General features: G+C 42.9%; 1 protein-coding gene across 1 annotated transcript in view; it reads left to right on the top strand.

The window, feature by feature from the left end:
• The window catches only part of sugct (succinyl-CoA:glutarate-CoA transferase), a 95,613-nt gene extending 79,262 nt beyond the window's left edge, over nucleotides 1–16,351 (top strand). The window contains exons 13-14 of the mRNA XM_079259375.1: nucleotides 4,997–5,060; nucleotides 15,952–16,351. Coding sequence (XP_079115501.1) covers nucleotides 4,997–5,060; nucleotides 15,952–16,115 — 228 coding nt within the window. The 3' untranslated portion in view covers nucleotides 16,116–16,351. The remainder of the gene's footprint in view (nucleotides 1–4,996; nucleotides 5,061–15,951) is intronic.
• The last annotated feature ends 1,323 nt before the right edge of the window (nucleotides 16,352–17,674 follow it).

Genomic DNA, 17,674 nt, shown 5'->3' with positions numbered 1-17,674 from the left:
GGTTGCTTTTTTTGTTAGAGTAACGTTAAGACACTTTAAGGTTTAATGTATCATGATTAACACACAACAAACCACCACAACCTCATTTACTTTCTCTGTACCGTCATTAATTCGGTGCATCAGCCTGAAATGCTGTCAGACATCATGGCTGTGTGCTCCCCGTGTGTCCTTTAAGTTGGGAACGTTGTTAGACAATATCTGCTGCTGCATGTGTGTGTGAAGCGTTATGTACATGTGGAGATGATTTGATGCATTCTGGGACAGAATCAGGACAACGGTGTTGTCTCTTTCATCTCCTCTGAGAACGTTTGTGAGTCTTCAGCTGGAGTTGGATGATTACTCATCCGCCTGCTGGTTCACATTCTGCAAATATGTAGTTTGATCTGCTTAGTTTCCTGCATAGTGTTTTTTTCCTTTGGCTGGTTGATGCAGTTTGCAACAAGCTGCTTTATCAGCTCCACCTGTTCAACTGCTTGTTAACACAAATATCTAATCAGCCAACCACAGGGCAGCAACCCAGTGCTTTTAGTCATGTAGACGAGATGAAGACGACTTGCTGAAGTTCAAACTGAGCATCAGAATGAGGAAGACAGGGGTTTAAAGGGACTGCAGCAGTTCTCTGCACCAGAATGTCTTGTTGATGTTATGAGAAGAACTGGCAGACTGGTTGGAGGCGATAGAAAGACAACAGAAAGTCCAATAGGCACTGGTTCCAACCAAGATCTGCAGAACATCGTTTCTAAACACACAACACGTCCAACCTTGAAGCAGATGGTCTCCAGCAGCAGAAGACCACACCGGGTTCCCTCTTGTCAGCTAAGAATTCACTTCCAGAAGAAGCTACAATTCAGACTCACCAGAACTGGACAATAGAAGATGGAGAAACGTTGCTGGTCTGATGAGTCTCCAGTTCAGCTCCACATTCACATGGTAGGATCAGAAACTGCTGGAAACATCATGAAAAGATGGATCCATCCTGCCGTCAGGATCAACAGTTTAACCACCACAGCCTACCTGAGTGTTGCTAATCATGTCCATCCCTTTATGAGCACAGTGTAGCATCTTCTGATGGAAACTTCCAGCAGGATGATGCACCATGTCACAAAGCTCACATCATCTCCACCATGACCATGAGTTCACTGTCCAACGGCCTCCACAGTAACCAGATCTACATCCAGCAGAGCAGCTTTGGGATGTGGTGGAACGGGAGATTCTCATCATGATGTGCAGCGACTGTGTGATGCTTCATGTTAATGTGGGGAAAAATCTCTTAAGGAATGTTTCCAACACCTTGTTGACTTCATCACAGCAAGAATGAATACAGTTCTGAAGAGGGTTCCAAAAGGGTTCCAACCCAACGAATAGTAATTAGTTGGGTTGTTAGAAACTAGTTAGATGGACCGGGTAAAGTAAACAGTAAGTCTGTGGTTTCAATGGTAATACTATGGCTGTTCACCACTGTTCTCTAAGATGATATGTCTTATTAACTCTACCATGTTATGATTTTGCCAGCATTTGTCTGTTTGTTAGACAGCAATTTACAAAAAAAAAACCCCAAAAAAACTTAACAGATTTTTTTTTCTAAGAACAGTACTTGGTCTAACTTAGACTCCTTAAAATGATCCAGATCAGCATCTGGATCCAGAAATGTAGTAAAGGATTCTTCCTCATTGTGAGATAGAACCATTTTCAGTATATCTGCATATAACTCTACAATAAAAAAAAAACCAGGAGAAATTCCCAACAGGTTTTCCAAGATATCAAAGATAGATGTGGATCCCAGCAATGGAAAAACATTCTGGATAACACCATCAAGAACAGGAACAACATTCTGGATACTACCATCCAGAACAAGAACAACCTTGATGATACCACCATCCAGAACAGGAACAACCTTCTGGATACTACCACCCAGAACAAGAACAACATTCTGGATACTACTATCCTGAACAGGAACAACATTCTGGATAGTGCCATCCAGAACAAGAACAACCTTGATGATACTACCATCTAGAACAGGAACATCCTGGATACTGCCATCCAGAACAGGAACAACGTTCTGGATACCACCATCCAGAACAGGAACAACATTTCATCACTGCAAGAGAACAAATATGCAACAAACACTATAATGTAGCCAAAACACTGTAGATTCATTATGAATGGATCTGGAATCTGAATATGGATCCATAGAAGATGAATGTAGGACCAGAACATCAGCTGGAAATGAGCTTAATGGTGGAGTTCTGCGCTCTCACTGTACTTTTCTACTTCAGAGATGAAAAGGTTAAATTTAATCTGGTCCGATACAATTCTTAACATTCTAAATCACAGCTTACATTGCTGCAGCTTCTCCCAGTTTCCATCCAGTTCAGCCTCAGCTCTACAGGGAATCAGCTGGGAAGTGAACGAGGCGTCCACAAAGCAGCTGTATGATGTGTTTTTATCCCTTCCAAAGAAAAATGCCATCTGCATCCTTCACAGGTGTATCTTGGGATATTCATGAGGAAACCAGCTTTTATGGAAAGACCCAGAAAGCTCTCAGGTCTAATTTGCACCCAGTGAGGGTGACCTGATATGAAATCCTGACATCATTTCTCTGATTCTGATGTTAAAAACATGTGGAGGGAGTTTCTGAGCTGATTGTGTGCAAAACCTCAAAAAAATGAGAAAAGCCTCTGATTCCCTGAAGTTGTTGTTTTTGTTGACGGGCATGGAAGAAATTCCTTCTGCTGCTCTCTGAAGATGACTCCATGCTCCATAAGTCAAAGCCTCGATCAAGTGGATGTCATCCCGCCCTGCCTGACTTCATTACCAGAACTCGAAGCTGCTGTTTTCAGTTTCTTGGCTTCTAATCAGAAATAATTCATGCTTGCTGACGCCACCCGCTGCGCTTCTTCCTACTCTGCTTTAAGATGTGTCTGTGAATCCGGTCAGAGCCTCCCGGCTGTGATGTTCCCTTTTTTAGCTCCCCTGATAAAAGACTTTTTTGAATCCGTCACCACTTGTCAGGACTTCCAGGTCACCGAGTCCCGAGTGGAGGTCATGATGACCCGGACAGTCTGAGAAATCACAGTTCTTCTGTGTCACTGTGTCGACTTTTAGAGATGCAGCTTTCTCATTCTGATGTCAACATCTGTGACGTTCAGGTTTGACACGAGATAGTGGTCCTTACGCAACACGCAGAGAAGTGGGTCGAGGAATCTGGTCTGGTGCGATGGCCAAAAACTGGTCTACGGGGCTTTTTTTAACACGCAGCTGAAATTATTTGATTTATGTCCACATTTTGGGCTCGGCTTCATCTTGTTGCACGTTCCATCAGCAGTTTATTCTGAAAGCTCGGGGTGAAGGCTATTCTCTGCCCAGCTTGGTGCTGATGTTGGGTGATGAGTTGTTGTGTCCAATATGTTCCAGTCTAGATTTTTAGCCTCTTCATGGCTGGTGTATTTTAGATCAGCTCTTCCCAAACTGGGAGTCTCTGGATTCAGGGGATGACGCATTTGATGTATCACACAGTTACCACTCATTTGGGTTGGGTGGGGACAGTGGTGGGAGAAGGCTCTCCTTTAATGTTGAATGTTCAGGAAAACTTCAGGAAGACGAGGAGATTGTCAGAAATACCAAAATGCCAAATATGCAGGAAGAAGCTGTTTAGACACATTAGATACCTGATCAAACTATTTATCAACTATATTTTATCATTAAAAAAATAGACAAAATATGGTTTTCAGGATATAAAAAAAGCTTACAAACAAACAAACAAACCTCACCGCTAAATTAGACTAAAATAAAATATCTGAGTGAAATTAAATGTTAAACCATTTGGGAGCTGAAAAGTCGACTCTTCTAAGAGAACTGAGTCAAATGAACTGAATCTTTGAAAAGAGCTGAACTTCCCATCGCCACTAAAGTAACCTTGAATCAGTTTCAGAATTTTACCAAGTGGAACGACCAAAAGCGACGTAAACCAGTTTGGACGTTTGACCTGCTGTTTCCAGCCAACATGCAGAAAGTAAAGCAGTGAACTGAGCGCATTCTGCTGCAGGAAAGACTCATCATGTGGTTCATCCTCAGCTCCGCGAACTGCAAGCCCGAGCAGACAACTAGATTTTTATTTATTACACCCTGAGCAGCTGTGCAGCAGCATGAGGTTTTAAAGCAGAGGTGGTCTGTTCAGAACGCAAATATTCCATCAAATAAACAGACGGTTCCTTCACAGAGGAAACGGCTGAGCTGGAGATGTGTGGTTGCTGTTTGTGTGTTTATCAGCAACATCTCAGGAAAACCACCACGCTGAGTTTTATGAAACTTGGAGGAAAGTTGGAGCATTGGCGGCCAAAGAGCCCATTAATCAGTATGGCTTGTGAAATACAGCTTTGGCTTTGCTTGAGGATGTGATCTCTGAGCGTTGTTGTTTGGAAAAGTTTGTCAGATATTATTCTGGGCAGGGAACATTAACACGTCGTCTTTGGGTCATTCAGCAGTGAAAGTTGCTTCGGATCAACCTGCAGAGCGACTTTTTCTGCTGCAGAGGAAGCAAATTTATGACAAGTGAATACATCTTATAGTCAGGGTGGTCTTATGTTCTGGCCCATTCGGCCTGCAGTCGTGCAGTCTGACCGAAAACAAATGTTCACTCTGGAGGGGACGGTGAATTCCACCGATGCCGAACAAAAAAAACCCTGAATCCAGATCTGGATTTACAAAAAATATCTCTGTGATCATTTAGCTTCATTTCTGTTGTGTAATAATGGTTCTCAACCTTTTTCAGCACTGTATCCATGTAGAACAGCTTCTCAGCCAAGTATCACCAAAACCAGTTCAGGTTCCACATTCAGCTCAAACTGGTTCCCAGTGTCTGGGTCGAGGGAAATATCAGCATCAGAAGTCCTGAAAACTCCACATGTTCTCTTTGTTTTGTTTTTAGGCGGCACAAATAAATGATTAGGATGTGAAAAATGTTCATCAAGTCAGTGTTGTGTTTGTTTGTTTACAGGTGAAACACAACGGCCTCATCCAGGAGATGAAGCATCCAACAGCAGGACGCATTGCTGTACCCGGTCAGTACCAACACACACACATTCATCTAAGCCCTCCCCTTACAGAAAACACATGTGCTCCACATGTACACGTGTTTTTAGAACATTTTCATGTGAAGCCCACGTGTTAACACATAAAAACATGAAAAGCACGTTAGTCGTGTTGTGAAACGGGATTCACATGCTACTCATATGTAATCTACGCATGATCCACATGTTCTTCCCATGCGGACACCCTGAGGTCGCTCCTTCGTCTTAGAATTCTAGTCTCTTCGGTCTCTGCACCCGGTTGGACTTGCTCGTATCACTTGGTTTCATGTTACGCCACGTGCTCGTCGCGTCTCGCCAGTTCTTCTTGTCTGTTCTTGACATTAAAACCTTGTTCCTGCACCCATCTGCGCCCCCCCCCCCCCCCCCCCCGTCATCCTGAGTTTGGGTCCACATGCTCCACAAACCCCAACAGTCTTCCCTTTGGTAGGATGCAGTGGAGCGATGGTGGAGAGGAAAAACTCCCATCAGAACCAGGAAGGAATGTTCCTGGACCAGTTTGGGTCCATGACGCTCAGCTCAGCCAGAGAGAGAGCGAGACAAAGGAGACAAATACAAATAAATGACAATAATAATGTCAGACGTTACAGAGAGAAAAATGGAGGAGCCCAGTGCATCATGGGATGTCTCCCAGCAGCCTCGGCTTGTAGCAACAGAACTAAAGAGACGGGTCGGACTCAGCGAGCCAGAACTAAACTAGAAGATTAATGAAAAAGGAAAAGTTGAACCTAAAGGTAGAGAAATACACACACACACACACACACACACTGTCCTCCCTCTGGTCTCTGACACCGGGCTGCTGGATGACTTTTTCCAGGAGGCCACGTTGTTTGCCGTTTGGTCTCTCAGACACGCAGACTCCTCTGGGAGCCTCCTTTTGTGAATTTACCCACAAACAAATATTTCTCATTAAAACCACAAGATCCTGCTCAGCAGAAACACACACTCGTCCGCGGGGACGTCCTGCTCGCCGGGTTTGATGGATCTCAGCGCGTTTCCCACCAAGAGGAAGCTGTTTATCCACTGCTGTGTGTTTACAATGTAATCCGTCTTCTGATGCGTGTGTGTGTGTGTGTGTTTAACCCAGCAGGAAGACATCCATAACCAGCGCAGGCAGGTAGGTGCGTGTTTGGTGCAGAGCCTGTCCGTCCGAACATGTGCAAAACAACATAAAACTAACCGCAACGTGAACACCTGAAAAGCTGGGAGCTCATTGGTCGATGCACTCCAGTTAACCAAGATGTTAGAAACCATTACGCAACGACAACACGATCCTTTTACTTCATCAAATCCTCTTCATGTTCATTAGCAAAACTAATGAATGTGTCATAATTTTTGCAGACAACGTGAATGTGAGCTGCTCCCTGAAGGCTAATCTAGTCCCGGTGAAGCTGCGTGAAGGTAGTGTTACGCCGCCGACGTCTGGCTCAGCTTCTGCTGATTCTACAGTCAGGAGATAAAATAATACCTGACATAGTTTTCACTCCATGGAACCAGTAACTGGAAAATCCCCGCGGCGGCCAAATCATGTCGGAGAGCTTTTCTTTCTTTCCTCTGCTTTTCATTTTCTGACAGAAAATATGTAAAAAAAAGAGAAAAAAAAGAAGAGAAATGTGACACTTAACCTCTGAGGGTTCGTCAGACACCAAAACTCCGCTTAGAGGGTGATTATACTGAAACAAGATCTTACGGCTCAACCAGAGTCCTGATCCACTCGGCGCTGCTTTCCAGTTCTCTTCCCAGCAGCCTGGCTTTGTTCTGAACTTCCACACTGGTTTTGATTGATGGTTTTCCAGCTTTCTGAAGGTCTTTCAGAGTTTTTCTCCTTGTTCTTGTCCCTGAACCTTTTCAGATGCATTTTCTTTTGTTTATTTAGTGTCTGACCTCTGAGATCTGAGCCTGAACCTGGTCTCTCGGGACCTGAACTTCTCCAGCAAAGACCTGAACCAGAACCCGAGAGATTCAAGATCCAAGAACTGTATTGTCATATTTCCAGATGAATTGGTATGAAATTCTGTCCTGTGGTCCAGAGACGGCAGACAGTCACAGCAGCATAAACATGATGATGAGAAGAAGTAGATATGTTCTTGTTTCCATGGCGAATCATCACACAGTCGAACGTTTTGCACGTTTTACACCGGAACGCTGGATCCGGCCCTCAGGACTGCAGCACCGTAGGGGAAGCAGGACTCGAACCACAGACAGTCAGGTCAGAAAGAAGCCGCTCTACCACCTGAGCTGACCTGATATGTTACGTCACATCCCCTTCCAGCTCAGTGGTGGCAGAGTAACCGCAGGAATCCATCAGGTTCTCAGTCCTACAGCGTCCAGGTGGAAGCCGTAGAGACGCTCCTGGACCTTCAGCTGATCCTTGTACCGGTTGCCGAAGCCTCGTCAGAAATGGTCTCCATGGAAACACAGATGTCAAGAAGCCATTCTGGAAGGAGGGAAGGGGCTGAAGTGTGACACAAGACCTGGAATGAAAATCGATGGAAACAGGTCTGATGGAGGGTCCTTCCCAGGACCAGGACCTCTGGGTGGATCATCTGGACAGAGACCAGACCAAAAGGAAGAAACATCTAAAGACCAGTGCTGGAAAGTCATTGAAGGATCCTGGAGAACTCTTTCTAAGGACCAGTTTAGTTGATATGTGATGAAATAGCTGCACATATTTCCTGAAAACTGGACAGAAACTGGGATTGGATCCGGAGTAGGGTTCAGTATTACGGTGGAAAATGTAGAAATAAACAATAAATATGTATCATAGGCATAAAATTTAATATTCAGAATTAAAGAAACGTCATCCTGAAGATGAAATGTCCTGAACTTTGCTCTGTTTCCAGTTCTGGTTCGGAGCCACAACCGAAGGCAGCGTTCTGCATGTCTGGACAACATGGTGGATAACTGAGTCGCTAAGACACGAGCAGAAACGGCGTTTTAGTCAGACATGACTGGAACGCCAAGCGAGGTGGACATATTTAATGGTTTGACTGGTGCTGTTGGTGCAGAACCTGACATTCCAGATGGAACTGAGACAATATCACTTTCACTAGAGGCCACACACTGAACCAGTGACGGCGAGTCTGCACGGCTCGGTTTGCTGCGGGGTGATTGGTTGTGTCACTGTAAACTGGTTTTCTGGCACCGTCCAAACTGGAAGCAGAGCTGGAGGAACAGATCTGCGTTCAGGAGTCCAGTTCTTCTGGTTTCCATCAGAGAGACACAAAAAGAGAGCGACAGAGACTGACAGCAGAGACGGATGGTTTCCATCACAATCCTGAGCATCTCGCTGCGGTCACACACACAGAATCGTGTTTCCATCTCTTCAACACACCCCCCGTTTTCCTTCCCCTCCTGGAGACCCAAACTCAAACCACGTCCTCTCCCTACAATGTCCCACTTCACTTTCTGTCCCCGAAAGGAAGCTGAGCTCCGTGGAAACGGGCTCCCATCTCACAGCGAACCATTCAGAGAGGAATCCACGAGTGTGCACGTGCGCGTGAGTGTGTGCACGTGTATGTGTGCGTCGGTCTATTCACAACCCCTAACAATATCCTTTTCTTTCCCCTGCACTTCCCTGTTCAGTCCATCTCTGTTTAGTAAACAACACCATTTCTTTGTGTGCGCAGTGTGTTTGTGCACGTTTCGTGTGTTGTGGATGAATGTGTGTGTGTGTTGTCTGTACTTCAGAGGTTAATTGAGCATAAAAACGTGCAGCTCAGAACATTCATTGGCTGACCTGTTGAGGCATTCCTTTGTTTGTGTCAGTGTCGTTTTATATCCAGAAAATAAGTCGGAACAAACAGTGGCAGGAGTGTGTGTCCATTAATAGAGGCTGCAGCTGACGTTATATAAGTAAAAACATAACGGAGCGACTGAATCATGAGGCAGGAGCTGATTAAAAACAAGAGAAAATAAGTTTGTCTGTGTGGAAGCCAAACTAAAGCCCAGTCGGCGTGTTAGCATGCTGCTAACTGCCCAGCAAAACCTGCCACTTCCTGTCAAGAAGAGCCAGTTTAACTGGTAAATAACCAGCCTCCCAACCTGGAACTAATTATCCAAGACCATCTATGACCATCTTTCCAGGAAAACCTGGAACCTGCCCCATGCTTGAACCACACTTGGTGTTTTGTTTCCATTAACTGCTTCCTGCCACAGATGATGAAGTTTAGGAACCATGAACGTCTTACTGGTTTTTTTAAAAACAGGGATGAATCATCTGCATTGTGGTGCAGAAAAATCCAGGTTACCAGGATACTCCACTACTGTGCTCCTGCTGCTCACTGACCTCACTAACCCACAGCACACGGAGGAAAACTGGTCGGATGCACAAAATGTGTCCTAATGGAAGCTTTTTAAAGTTTGACGAGGATTTATGTTTGAAAATGTTGCTGTATAGATTTTAATGATTATTTACTCTCTCTGGGCTCCAAAACGCCGCTTCCATGACAACAAAACATCCAAACGAGGCCAAACTTTAACAGATCTCCGCGTGGACACGACCTTCATTGCATGCTCCTTGGAGGGACCCTCTTCCAGGAACCCCAAGTTGGGAACCACTGATCTAAGACTCCGTTTTCACCACGTTTACATGCAAAACAAAAAACTGTTTAAGAAAAAAAGATGCATTCACACAACAGCGGAATGACAACTGTGTCCGTGCAGGGAAAAGGCAGAGGACCAGATACGGTGTAGTGCACATGCCAGGCCTATAGGGGGCAGTGAAACGTTTTAGTGACACACAAAGGTGTGAGCACAACACAACAACAGAAGCGTTGCATGGCAACCATTAGTTAAACTGTCGCCCGTAACCTCAGCGTCTGTGCTGAAGGAATAAAAAAAAAACGGGTTTTGCTTCAACAAACAAATGAATTAAAAAGACAAAGAAGCCCAAACTTGACACGGAGGTCCGCCATTGTTGTTTTCTGGCGGGTTAAATGGTCTGAGTGCACAGGTTCAAGATGATGTGAACGTTTTCCAGTTTACATAGACGGGATTTGCTTTCAAGAAAATTTCCCTCTGGAGAACGTTTTATTTCCCCCCAAAACTCTGTAACCGTGTAAACGAGACCACAGAACCAAACCTTTGTGTTTTACTGTTTCGGTGTTGTAAACAGGGCCCAGGACTCCAGCTGTGTTTACTTTACACCTAGGATTGTACAAAACCTAAAAATAAACTCCGACATTTTAAAAAAATTCTGAAACATGGCTAAGAAGCGACAGGATATGTTTAATCTGAGCTTTTAGAAAAAAGTTGCTATGAATTTAGACATGAATTATTGTGAATGAAATTTTTAAAAATATTTTAAAATTAAATTTTTTCTCTTACAGATTTGAAAAAATCAGGCTCTGTTGAAGTTTTGTATTGGTTAGGGACGTGGTTCCTGACCTGGGGCCCCTAAAGAACAAAGGGGGTCCTTCAGGTTTTTACTGTTCAGAGACAGTGTGATTTACATGAAGACCATGTCCACACGGAGACGGCTTTATTTTATCATCTGGGGTTTGAGTCATGTTGCCTCAGTGTTTTGGGAGCCAGAAAATATGATCTTTCACCATTTCATTGGTGACACATGTCTGAGAAAAGCCACAGTGCAGATCGTTTGTCCTTATTTTGTGGGAAAAGAACAAAGTTTGATTTTATTAAAGGAAAAAGTGAGCCTGAATGCATCATTTATGGTGAGTTAACAGCAGAAAATGTGTGAGAATCTGGAAGTAAGACATCCTGTAACTCAGGGATTATCAGCTCCACGCTGAGAGAACCGATATGTTTCCCTGCTGCAACACACCTGATATAAACGAAAGGGTCATCAACAGACTTGTGTAGGTTAAGATCTATTTTATTTGAATGAATTGTTGCAGTAGAGAAACATCCTGTACCTGCAGGACACCGTCCCTCAGTGCTGATCCCTGCTGGTACTACACAGAGTAATTAGTAACTAGTAGTGTAAAACAACCTGCGACTCTCCCGGAAAAAAAACACTGATCTATCACTTGAAACTAAAGACCTGTAATTTAGTCTAAACTAATGTGCATTAATAATTTCTAACTTTACAGGAAAAGTTGGATTTTCTAACTTTATTCCCCAGAATAACTTGAAACTTACATGTAACTAATACAGAGTAACTTTCATCCAAATATCAGAATAACCTGACCCATAGTAGATATAATATCTATGGAGACAAACCTTTAGTTTATAGTCAGTTAGTTATAGTTGATTCAGATAAAACGGATAGAACAGGTTATACAGTTCTGCTCATTAGGCCTGCTGGTTTTAGATGTTTCTCTGCTCCAACATGCTTAAGTCAAATATAAAGGATCCATTAGGATATTAAGTTTTACTCATAAACTCTTTATCTAGTCCAGAAGGTTTTAGATGTTTCTCTGCTCCAACACGCCTGATTTAAAATGAATGGATCCAACAGTTTATACAGTTCTGCTCATTAGTTCTGCTGGTTTTAGATGTTTCTCTGCTCCAATACGCTTGATTTAAACGTAATGAATCCAATAGGAGATAAAGTTTTGCTCAGAGACTATTAAATTAGTCCAGCAGGTTTTAAATGTTTCTCTGCTCCAACATGCCTGATTTAAAAGGAATGGATCCAACAGGTTATAAATTCCTGCAGGTTGGTAAAACAACTGTTGATTTCTGGACAAAATCTGGCAGCAGTTTAATTCAGGTGTTTTCATTTTCCAAGAAAACATGAAACTAAAGATCCAGAAAGGCTGATGGCTACCCCGTCTTCCTCCCCTTCTTCCTCTGTATTGAGTTGTCCCTGCTCTTCATCCTTTTATCCCTCCTTCATTACTTTCATCCTCTTTGATTCTTCATTTTCTGTCTGCACAAACAGCAGCAGTGGGCAACAGAAAAAGCAAAGAAAAGTGACGGAGGAATAAAAGAATTACGTAATGTTATTCATACATTATTTTCCCCGACACTTGACCTCACACACACACACACACACACACACACACACACACACACACACACACACACACACACACACACACACAAACACACATACAAACACACATACAAACACACAAACCGGGCTGACACTGTTGAAGGTTACTGGAGAGGAAAACATCTTTGTTACATCCTAAAAACACTCACACACAGTCAAGCATGCAGCCACACAAGCCGACATACAAACACACACTTGTGATCATGCACGTGTGCCTCAGACACACACACGCACAAACTGTGAGAGTCCGGCTCATTAGTGCTGCTTTTCTTTTTTTTTAAAAGCAGCAGATTGTTTTGCTGTTCCCAAAATACAGCGTTTGTTCACTTCTTTTCTTCCTCATTCACTTCATTCCTTCCACTTTCACTTTTTTACTTCCTCATTCACTTCTTTCCTTCCTTGTTCACTTCTTATTTTCCTCGTTCACTTCATTCCTTCCACTTTCACTTTTTTACTTCCTCATTCACTTCTTTCCTTCCTTGTTCACTTCTTATTTTCCTCGTTCACTTCATTCCTTCCACTTTCACTTTTTTACTTCCTCATTCACTTCTTTCCTTCTTTGTTCACTTCTTATTTTCCTCGTTCACTTCATTCCTTCCACTTTCATTTTTAAATTCCTTTTTCACTTCATTCCTTCTTCGTTCACTTCTTTCCTTCTTGATTCTCTTTTTTGCTTCCTCGTTCACTTCGTTTCTTCCATGTTTACTTCTTTCCTCCATCATTCACTTCATTCCTTCCTCGTCCTCTTCTTTGCGTCTTCGTTCACTTCTTTCCTTCCTTGTTCACTTCTTTTCTTCCTCGTTCACTTCATTACTTCTTTCACTTCTTTACTTCCTCGTTCACTTCTTTACTTCCTTGTTTACTTCTTTCCTCCATCATTCACTTCATTCCTTCCTCGTCCTCTTTTTTGCGTCTTCGTTCACTTCTTTCCTTCCTTGTTCACTTCTTTTCTTCCTCGTTCACTTCATTACTTCTTTCACTTCTTTACTTCCTCGTTCACTTCTTTACTTCCTTGTTTACTTCTTTCTTTCCTCATTTACTTTTTTCCGTCTTTGTTTACTTGTTTCTGAAAAACAAGGATCAATCAATGATCAATGATGTAAATCAATGAAACTATTTTTTTATGAGCTCAGAGATCCAAACTACTCCATCAGACGTTTAAATCTTCACACCTGACGCTGGTCCTGCTGACACCCTTTGTTCTACAACATGGAGGCTTTGTTCACTGATAAATGTGCAGACTGGCTCCACCGTCGGCCCTTATTGTCATACGTTTATATTTTACATTTATCAAGATGCAGGTTCCCATCATGAAGATTTTCTTCTTTATCTCAGAAACCTGTTAAAGAGAAGAAACTGTTAATGTCTGTAATTGGTCGGATGCTGACACTCCACCGCGTTAAGCATGCAGGGTTAATAACCAGCTTTATTGTAGCTCTTATCCAAGTCCTGAATGTCTGGAGTACATTATTCACACTTTGTCGTACAGGCCTCTGGTCACATTGTCAGTATTTATTCAACAAAAACTATGGCTGTGTTCACACCAGGAGAGTCTGGGTGGTTAAATCTGAACAAAAGGCTCCTTAACTTGGTTTGGTCTTTACCTAGGCTGTTATTTTTTATGAACTGACATGTGTGAACACTCAGTGGATCCCAGTGAGTTGGCTTGAACTAATATTTCAGTAAAGTGCCCTGAGTGGACATTGGGCAGTGACAATGGATGGGTGGATGGATGGATGGATGGATGGATGGATGGTTTGCTTTCTCACTAACCTTAGCCCCAACTGCTTGGGGGTCATGCAGTAACAGCAATTGGACACCAAGGGACAATATTTCACAAACCAACCACTAACCAAGAAAAAAAAAAAAGAAGAAAATTCGGCTCATTGATTGGCCATGACCGGAAATGGTGGATTCAGCAAAAGCGAACAACAGAGAAGCATCAAACTCATGCAGTCTTGGGGGTTTTGTATTTACCAGGACCTGTCCATCAGGACAGATAGCCAGATATCGGACAGGTTGCACCATGAGACGTCCCACATCCCTTCCTGTCATTGGTTAACTGGATTGTTGGGCTGCTTCCATTCTGCAAGCAAACTGCACCAAGATTCACTTACAAGAGAACTGAAAACCAAATTAACAGGCCTAAAATGCCAAAATCAAGGGGGTCAATCTCCTCCAGTGAAAATCTGGAGTCATTCTGCTGTGGATGTGCTGCTGTGTTCACAATCATCTTCCTGTTGTTTCAGCCAATTACAGTCAAGCTTTAGCTGTAGAACAGATGATCAGAATACTTTGGTATCCAGAAGAGTTCATGGCCCAATTAATGGTTACAAGGTGCTCAGGTCCTGATCATTAACCCTCCACCACCGTGCTCCGCAGCTGGTTTTGTGCTCTTTGTGCTGATATGATGCCGATTCTGACCAAACATCTCTTTGGTTTAAAGGACACAGTTCCAGAGGTGATGTGGTTTGTTCTCATGCAGCTAGACGATACGGGTTCAGTTTTTCATAATGTTGGCCCCTCTAGGGCCACAATGAGGTTTTCTATGTATCCCTGCTCCAACACAGCCAACTTCCATTAAATTGATCCAACAGCCAATGAAGTTCTGCATACTGACTGATTAGTTTGAGTCAGCTGTGTTGGTGCAGGGATACATGGAAAACCTGCAGGATTGTGGCCCTAAACTTGAACATCGGAGTCTCAGATGTAGTTCCAGGATATTTTGGAGTGCAGGTAAAACCTGATTATTTTCTTTTTTTACGTCCGAATCATCAGAAAATGATCAATAACAGCTTAAACGTTGTGTTGCTGCGACTGTTGCAGAATGATCTGCAGGAAGGAGAAGAAGGGAGCTGGTGATTACCAAGATAACAGTGAGAAGAGCTGCAGTCGCGTGAGGAGTAATGAGGTTGAGGGGGTGTCACAGTTACCGTCTTATCATCAGAAACGTCTTCATCTCCCTATCCTTTCATCATCATCCTCTTCTCTGTGTGCTTTTAATGAGTCCCTGCAGCTTTCCAGCTTCATGTTACATTATCACACTGTTTGGTATCAAAGAATTCAAAACGACGACGTTCATCTGCTGAAGACTTAATCTGAGTTTCTATCTGCTTCACCACATGTTTAAATCAGATCTTCATCTCTACATTTACAGGATTTATCAGTCTCAGTGAGGAAACAAAAGCAACTTCTACCCAAGCGACAACCAATGGTGGTTAAAAGTGAAGACTATGCAGAACTGCATAAAACTGCAGTTCCCTCTTCATCCACTAGGGCCTCCAAAACAGAGCAAATCCCCATAGACTTCCATGTTAAAAAGACCAACTTCACAGCTGAAATAAACATGTTTACAGCCTGGTTCAAAAATCCATTTTAGGTTTAATAGGTCAGGTTTACCTTCATGACAATTGTGGGGAGGAGTGAATTTTTTTTAACTTTTAAAAGTAATTTAATCTTTAAATTAGACACATTAGAGGCGTGTCCTTTTGATTTACAGGTACCCAATCTTCTGCTTTATGTGAGAAGTACGTAGAACAATCGTGGTTTTTAGCCAGTCAACAACGTGACTTAGCTTTAGCCCGCTTACCTCCTTTAGCTGGTTAGCTCCTGTTATCTCTGGGTTAGCTTGGTTAGCTCTTAGCTACAGGCAGCTCTGAGTTCGCTCAATGTCAATCATCCACCATGACGCTCACAGCCTCCCTCTCAGCTCCGCCTCTTTGCCCATATTTGTATTCTCTGGGCGAGACGACACGCATGCCTCTGCCAAGATGGTGATGGTAGGAACCGCCCATCAATTCAGCTCTTTAGAAACCTATGGGTGACGTCACGGAGGCTCCGCCCATCTTTTAATGTATAGTCTGTGCTTCTACCTGAAGATGTTGCCTGTTTGTTTATGTTTAGGTCCAGCTGTTCGCTTCAGCAGCTTCTCTCCAAGCGGACCGACGCCTCCGCCTGTGATTGGTCAGCACACGGTGCAGGTGCTACGAGACACCTTGTCATACAGCGATGACCTCATCAAGACGCTGCTGGAGTCGAAGGCGGTGGCTCAGAATGAAGAGTCCTGATTGATGAAAAGAAGAAATCATCTTTAAATGACCGTCTGACTGACAAAAACTGAGATTCACAATTCAGTATTACTTTAAATTCATTTCATCACCTTTGTGCTTCATTTTGTTTCTGTAACCATGTGAAATCTCAGTTCTCCACCTCAGAACTCCAACTAAACAAGATTTACTCCAATGTGATCACTTTCTAATGTGCAGGATCATGACGATCACGTTAATTTGAAGTTCTCATATCCTCAGAATACCCAAATTAAGGCGTTTCATAGCACTCCATCTCCGCGATTGTTATTTGTAAATAAAGTTTTTCATCACATAATAATGTGGTTTCATCTTTGATTTTATGGTTTTAGCCATTCGAGCTAAAATGCTCGAGAAAAGAAAAATGCTTTTCTTTTCAAGGTTCTTAACGCATCATGATGCAAATATGCTGAATAAAGCTTAGCGTGGCAACATCACTTTACAAGGCGTCATGTTGTCTCATTAGTGAGAAGATCCGTATAATGAACCCATCATACCATGTTTAATGACTTCAGTGTTGTCATTAGTGAACCAACTAAAGTCTTTTTTGTTCTTGATCTGCAGTATTTTCAGGCCAATGAGGACAATAAACCTTGTTTACACGACAAACAGGGTGGAAAAAAATGAAAATGCATCGTATTTTTTAATAGCTTATAAGCTGCGGTGCAGAATTAGCTATAAATACGGTAAATAAAACGATGACTTTCATATCAGCTGCCAGTTTCTGCATCATTGCAGATGCATAAACATGGTTTTTACTTGTTTCACCATTGATTATGATGATATTTTTCTGTTGGTTGTATTGGCTGTACTGGTGGTGTTACCAGTATCAGTGATACTGGCTATACTGGTATTGTTATCAGTATCACTAGTATTGGTCGTACTGGCAGTGTTACCAGTATCAGTGATACTGGCTATACTGGTATTGTTATCAGTATCACTAGTATTGGTTGTACTGGTAGTATTACCAGTATCAGTCATACTGGCTGTACTGGCAGTGTTACCAGTATCAGTGATACTGGCTATACTGGTATTGTTACCAGTATCACTAGTATTGGTCGTACTGGCAGTGTTACCAGTATCAGTCATACTGGCTGTGCTGGTAGTGTTACCAGTATCAGTCATACTGGCTGTACAGGTAGTGTTACCAGTATCACTGGTATTTTTCTGGTGGTCTGGGCAGTATTGACTGTGTTGGTTTTACTGGGATAATTGGTTGGTATTGGTGGTATGGACACCATTCACCATTACAGCAGTTTGTCTGCTTGATTTTTTTTACTAATATTTGACAGTTGTGACCGTCTGAAGCGCATCAATCAGCAAAGGATTATTAACGCAGCTCCTCCTGTTTGCTAATAAGTGTGTTGAAACTAAAATCAGATTGATTCCCGTACCTGATGACGTCTGCGGTTCTAGCTACCCCTGTTTATCTGTGCAGCGACGGAGAACCCCTGAAGCACTCCATCATTTTTCCAGTTACCAGGACATTAAAACATGGAATGCTGAATGCTTTCAGGCCAGCAGCGTCAACGTCTGTAGTT

The sequence above is a fragment of the Telmatherina bonti genome (assembly GCF_933228915.1).
Source record: "Telmatherina bonti genome assembly, chromosome: 20".
NCBI lineage: Eukaryota > Metazoa > Chordata > Actinopteri > Atheriniformes > Telmatherinidae > Telmatherina > Telmatherina bonti.
This window is presented reverse-complemented; position numbering and strand designations above follow the sequence as displayed.